The 6,705-nt window shown below is 36.6% G+C and overlaps 1 protein-coding gene across 2 annotated transcripts; it reads left to right on the top strand.

Annotated features, from left to right (window-relative positions):
• Positions 1-563: 563 nt before the first annotated feature.
• On the top strand, positions 564-3,833 carry LOC131046641 (endoribonuclease YBEY, chloroplastic). 2 transcript variants are annotated; one of them, XM_057980420.2, is made up of 4 exons: positions 564-1,120; positions 2,681-2,932; positions 3,023-3,118; positions 3,222-3,833. In XM_057980420.2, exons 1-4 carry the CDS (start codon positions 758-760, stop codon positions 3,411-3,413), a joined length of 903 nt encoding a protein of 300 aa, XP_057836403.2. In that variant the 5' UTR covers positions 564-757; the 3' UTR covers positions 3,414-3,833. The 2 variants fall into 2 exon arrangements, with proteins under 2 accessions (XP_057836403.2, XP_057836404.2); XM_057980421.2 differs by having other exon boundaries at positions 593-1,120; positions 2,726-2,932.
• Positions 3,834-6,705: the final 2,872 nt, after the last annotated feature.

Here is a 6,705-nt window from a genome sequence, read left to right on the forward strand (position 1 = left end):
AAAATATTTTTTCTAACTTTTAGACATATTCTTTTTGTCATGAGAATGATTGATGAAATTGCATCTATTAGTCCCATATTTCATTTGATTTGAATGATAGATTTTAATATACTCAGGGCATGTTCCCATGTGGCTGCTTAGCTTATTTTGGCTAGTAGCCTCTGCTCAATATTTTTAGGAATTATTTGTGGAGCAGCTGACCCCATGAATATTTATCTTTGCTTCTTATTTTTAAACAAAACATTTTAACTTCGTATTAATAGTATTAATACTAATTTGTGCACTTAAAATTTGAAAAACAAAATAGAAATAAAATCTTAAAAAAAATAGGGAGAACAAATTGTCGAGCCACATGACACTTTTGTTAATAGTGCTTATTTCGACCCCCCTTTTCTTCCATGGCTTATTTTTAATTCCTAAACAATAGCTGTTCCACCAAAATAGGGAAAGATTCTAAACTATCCCTTTTTTCACAATTTTAAAGTTGCATGGGAACACTTAACTGCTTAAATTTAAGCAGAAAATAGAGTTAAGCTACACAAAACTAAGCTAGATTTAAATGGTTAACCTTTTTCTCTTTCTAAATTCACCATAAAATAAAAAACAAAATACTTCTTTGCACAACTTATCGCATGGCAATGGCCAAATGTTTCCGAGGATCTCACTTGCCCTCCGCAACCAAGTTAATGCAGTCATTTCTAGCATCTTGGCTCAGAGGAAGTCGCAAATTTAGTCTACTGAACCAGAGAATAAATAAATGGCAGTGCGCTGTTTTATTTTAAACAAAATACAAATCCTAAACCTCACCCCAATATTCACCTCCTGCCCTCTCCATCTACAACGAGGAGGTTGCAGGTTCACATCTCTTCGACCGTATCAGAAATTACTTGCTGGGACGGTGCTCTCCAGGCCGTTAAACCAGCTATGGGGGGGCAACAGGGAGGACTTATCAGAAATAGGGCAACAGAGAGGAGCATCTTTACCAGCAAGAGCCCGAAGGAGGAGGTGGCAAATGCCGACCGGGACGAAACCTTTGCCGGAAAAAGTAGAGAAGGAGCTGGAGCTGGAGGCGCAGATTGGGATCGAAGAGGAGATACCGGAGGATGACCAAGAGGTTTTGGTATGGATTTTTTATTTTATGTTATTTTATTTTTCTGTAAAACAAGGTTTACGAATAAATTGCGAACAAGACTCAGAAAGATTTGTTTCAAACCGCTTTGTATTTTTAAATTTAAACATCTATCGGAAATGAAATAAGAAATATTTTAAATCACTTTTTTTTTTTCTTTCCTTCTGTTATTAAGTAAATCCTCCCCAAATTAGGAAGATTGGCATTTCCAGTTAGAGCTTTAATATGTTTTGATTCATAAACTCTAGGTGAAATTAATAAAAACATATGAACCGCAGTCTTTCCTTTTTAGTATAAAATTTTGCAAAGTTCTTTAATCAAGATCTAGAGTTGAAGATCCATATCAAAAAGGATATGAAAATTTTGTAGGATTTTATTTGGTACGATCCTTGTATCTTTGGTTGTGTTAGCATGATGTTCTTTTGCTGTTCTTAATCATAGGGTTGCTATCAAAATCTTCAATTTATTTTAGAATTGAAAACATCGAGGGTTCCAGGTAGTCTATGGGATAGGGGACGTGTTTTGGGGACAGCAATTTGTTTTTCCAGAATTTGGGTATATAATTATACGTCAGGATGACATAAGTTTTAATTAATATTCAGCCCTATTTTGAGTAGAAATTTTACCATTGACCAAGATTCCAGCCATTCTGTGAACAAACTGAAGAAATCTGGTACTGTTTCTGTAGTTTCTTTTATCACAAATAATAAAACATGTTGCCATTAATCATCTGGAAAAAGAGTACCAGGTTCTAGCGTTTTCACCAAACAATTAAAAACTACCAATTGATCAGGACCACTGAAACCTGCCATTCACATTTTCTCTATGATTTCCATAGCCTCTGCAGTGTTATTAGTCTGGGATCCTGAACCTTAGGCAAACAAATCGATTGGTATGTTATCAGTGAAGGTTCCGTTAGTGTCAGCTTTCCATCAGGCTGGATGAAGAATTGGAAGTGGTGGGATGGGGTAAGATATGTTGGTGATGATTTTTTTGGCAACACTTTCATTGTCAGATCTTTGAAAACGTAACTTCCTATTTGCAGATGCATGCTACGAAAGTCTATTGATTTTCTTTGGCTATTGTTAACCACCCAAAAACTGATATACGTGAATCCTTTTGTGTGGATTAATGTGAGCCACATGAAGTTTTGTTGCATCTTTAATGTTGTGCTTGTTTTTATCTGTTTTAATTTTATGGTTCAAATTCTCTGATGTAATGTTAAAATTTTAAAATTAAATTTAAGTTAACATAACTTCAACTGTCCACAGGCTATGTTTAAATAGATTTTAGATATCTTATTCCAGTTATATATTTTTTATATGCCAGTAAGGTTAGTAGAGGTTGTTTGTTTTAGGAACAATCCAGATTTATTTCGTTCATCTTTGTTTTCATTAGTGAATGGTGATGTTGCTGGCATAACTAAAGCCTAACATAGCAGTAAAAGGCTCAGTCCTTTGTTTTTACTTAAAATCTGCATAGTCTAAGTTTATTTTAGGACATGTTTTTGAAGCGATATGTTACTCTTGTTTTTCTTTCCATTTCTTACAGGATATAGCTGAAATTCTTCGGCTTGATGTTCCTAATGCAATGAAGGTGGCATTGGACCGGTTGAAAGTCTCAACTTCCACTACAAGAGACACATCATTAGACAATCTCAGTGCTTTTGACGTGGCAGAGCTATCGATATTGCTATGTAATGATAATTTTATTCGGAAACTAAATAAAGAATGGCGTGATAAAGATGAAGTAACAGATGTTCTTTCAATGTCCCAACATATTCCTGGATTGCAAGATCCAACTGTAAGGTTTTAACCCTCAAAATTGTTAGTGTATGCTACTTAGTCTTTTTATTAAAACAACAAAATGCTGATGGGAGTCATGGCATGGCAGCTTATGCTTGGGGACATTGTTATTTCTGTGGAGACAGCTGCTCGACAAGCCGAGGAAAGAGGACAGACTGTCATTGATGAGATACGGATCCTTATGGTGAGTCTATTTCATTTCATATGTCAAAGTATCCAATTGGGTGCATATACATTTGGCCACTTCCTTGTGGTAAAATTATTTATCAAGGCATTTTGATCTCCAGGTACATGGGTTACTGCACCTTTTGGGATACGATCATGAATTGAGTGAGGAGGCTGAAAAAGAAATGGAAAATGAGGAAGAATGTATTCTGAGTAGTCTTGGTTGGAAAGGGAAAGGTTTAATACATAGTACTTATGAAGATTTTTGTGAAGATACCAGCATAGCAAGCACAATGAAAGAAGAAGAAAGTTGATGTTGGTGTTGTGATTGCACAATGCACACTTTTCATAGGTAGAACATATCACAGTTGTTGGCCTTGTTCATTTTCAGATGGAGGGGAATGCCAAGAAACAAGTGCCACGGATTGAAAATTTAAAGGTTGTGGAACTATTTTCAAGTATTCAATTTTGACTGATGTCCTTCATACCTTTCATTGATCTCGTGTAAAATTAGAGAGTATTGGGATTGTGAATTGCATTGAAACGGGGAGGCATACAGGTGCACAAGCCCAAGTTTGGTTGTATTATTGCACAATTTGCAAATTTCTTCATCTATCTAAACATTGTTGCTTTTGCTGATCTTGTACACGTTTTAATAAACAGCCAAAACAAATAATACCAAGAATAGCAGAAAGAGATAAGCAATCTGCACAAGGGAAAACCCTGTTTTTGAATTGTTTGTGATATGATTTCTATCTTCTGAGTTACTATATGCTTTATAACCCATGTTTATTTTATTTAGAGAGGTGAAGATGTTCTTTATCTTGCTTTCTTGTTGTAAAAGAAACTTGTCCCATCGCATAGTTTTTGAGTACAATGGTCTCACACGATTGAAGAATAAAAGAGAAATAATATTTAATGTCCATGGACTTATGAAATAGTACCAGTGTGAGTTCAAAATTCATGTTTTTGATTATAAAAGTAGCAAAACAAGGGTGCTGACCCTGTGCAAAGATAGGTCAAACATGCCACTTACAACTGGTTAATAACAAACCACTGAAAGCAATTGTCATAACAAACCACTTACAACACAATAGCAGAACAGCTAGTAACCCACATCAAAGGTGGGTAGAAATTTCATTCACAACTCGGGGAAGAGTTTGGGAAGAGAAGGAAGAATGATATTTTCGCCATTGATGAACAACAGTCCAGACAATACTATCATTTGGAACACCTTCACAAGGGAACGCAAGAAGGGAAATCCCCTTAGTGAGATTGTCAACACAAGGTCCAAAATGCTGACCAGGTGACACGTCACCACCAAAGGCTGGAGTAAAATAGGAGCAACATACAGAGAAGGGTCCTCAGGGCTAGAGGGGGCCGCACCAGCAGTGAAAGACAAAGTAGGATACATGAGGCCTGAGGAGGCCACACCAATAGCAGAAGGCATTACATCATCTTGGGAGGAGTCATCGTCATTAGCATGTGAAGAGTTATTAGAGGAAGAATCAGAAGCTAGGAGAGTTAGGTGAGTCATTAGCATCCTTCCACCAAATAGCAACGCCTTTATGACATGATAGAACAATTCGTGGCCAAGTGATGAGTATAGAAGCAATGACGACATTGAAAAAAGAAGCCTTCATAATCCAACAACCGAGTCCATGGCCTATTGCCAACCATGAAAACCACATCCCAAAGAAGAGGTATGGATTTGTCACGATTAGAATGCATGCAAATGTAGAAAGACCCATGAAGTGGTATCATCAACCTTTTGTTTGCATGTTTGGCTTAACTGATGAAGATGAGATGATGGTGGATGACTATACCGGTAGAGGAAGATGAGATGATCAGTTATTTATATTGTCATTGATGTCAACCAGGTTCAACTGTTGTTTAATGATGTTTACAGTTGGTTTTTGGTATTTGACTTGTTGGCTAAAGTGATTTGGTCTATCGGAGTAAGAGTTTGACAATTTGACAGAGTTTATCGACAAGACTGTGAATTAGGACCTTAATTAGTAAAGCATATAAGTTTTGATGGAATTAGGTGATTGGCGATGTTTGGTGACTTGTGGTTTGATACATAAGCTTTAATGATGGATTTGAGTATGTAACCGGAACCACATCCTATGTTGATTACCAGAAGGCATGTTTTGAATTTCTGTTGAAGTTTTGCCAGGGTTTAAGGACCGATAAAGAATTTTCTTAACCAGTAATGATTTTTGGTTTGATGGTAATCTACATCAAGTTCACGTGTTGATGATAACGTGACACAAACCGTGTGATGAGTTTGAAAGATGTTTTGGCGCGTTTGGAGAACGAATTTCTTGGGAATGTGCAAAGTGTTTAGCAGAATGTGCTAAGGGTTTGACTTTGTACCAGATCGACTTGTTGTGATGATTTATGATCATTCAACGACCGATATTGATTTGTAATTGATTGTAATGATCCCTATGATGATCTGTAATGAGTTGTAAAGATCTGTGATGATCTATGTAGTAAGTCTTAGGATTTGGATGCCGACCTAGTTGTAAAAGTTATTTATGTCAACAAGGTTGATGTTTTTGAGTGTCGATGATTTTGAGAAGTGTGAGAAGCCGAGCTAGAGTGTGTGAGAAGATCTGCCAGAGAGATGCAAACTTAGAACTTAATTGGATTTGATCAAGCAAGCAGTAGAGTGCTATACACAGATCATTCACTGTTGTTCTCTAACAATTATAGCAGCTAAAATCCCTTAACCGGGTAGGTCCTAACAAGCCTCACATTGTAAAATCCCCTAATAGGGTCACTCAATATCTGAGTTCTAAATCCTCTTGTTGCGAGGTTGATCCTAACAGATCAAAGCTTCTAACAGGGCTGAGATAAATCCCTTAACCGAGTGACTCCTAACAGGGTTTGCTCTTAACAAGGCATCATTGTAAGCTTCTAACCGAGCTTGGCTCCTAACAAGGCGCATTCCAAAAGAGTGCAAAATATTTGTGGGTACCAATTCCCACCATGGTTTTTCCCTATACGGGTTTCCATGTGAAAGCATGGTGTTCATGTGTGGAATGCTTTTTTGATGATGTTCATATTTTATTTATGTTAACCGATAAAGACAATTTATGTTTGTTTATCAGAGATCTTAAAGTGATTATCGGTATCGATGATTATATGATTGATGAAGCATTCTAATCAATTAATAGGTTGGTAATTGTGTTTGTTGATCTAATATTGAATTGATGGTTGATTTGATTAATAAGTTGGCATAAGAGGAAATGATTATCTAGATCTGATAAGGAAATCTGTTATGAAGATTTGGTTTAAGTATTGAATGTTTTCAGATCTGAGATAAGTTTGTTTTGGTGTTGAAAATTTCAGTTTTTGTTAATACTGATTCACCCCCCTGTCAGTATTATCCGGATCCTCTAGGTTTATGACCTTTAGGAAGCCATTGATAGAGTTGTCAACGGCCTCAAAACAACATTTCTCCCAAAAATGAAGAGGATTGGGAAGATGAACCCACATCGGACACACTGAATGGTTCAATAAGAGGTTTAAAGGAGGTTGTCTAGGGTTTGGCCCAGAGAGAGTGAATACCCAAGGCCACAACTTGCTCAACACCAT

Source organism: Cryptomeria japonica, chromosome 11 (assembly GCF_030272615.1).
Source record: "Cryptomeria japonica chromosome 11, Sugi_1.0, whole genome shotgun sequence".
Lineage (NCBI taxonomy): Eukaryota > Viridiplantae > Streptophyta > Pinopsida > Cupressales > Cupressaceae > Cryptomeria > Cryptomeria japonica.

What these genes read in the sequence shown, in the direction of transcription:
- LOC131046641 (XM_057980420.2), top strand. Translation starts at nt 758, where the DNA reads ATGGCAGTGCGCTGTTTTATTTTAAACAAAATACAAATCCTAAACCTC. An exon ending in AGGATGACCAAGAGGTTTTG is followed by an intron (nt 1,121 to 2,680) that starts GTATGGATTTTT and finishes CATTTCTTACAG; the next exon opens with GATATAGCTGAAATTCTTCG. An exon ending in CTGGATTGCAAGATCCAACT is followed by an intron (nt 2,933 to 3,022) that starts GTAAGGTTTTAA and finishes ATGGCATGGCAG; the next exon opens with CTTATGCTTGGGGACATTGT.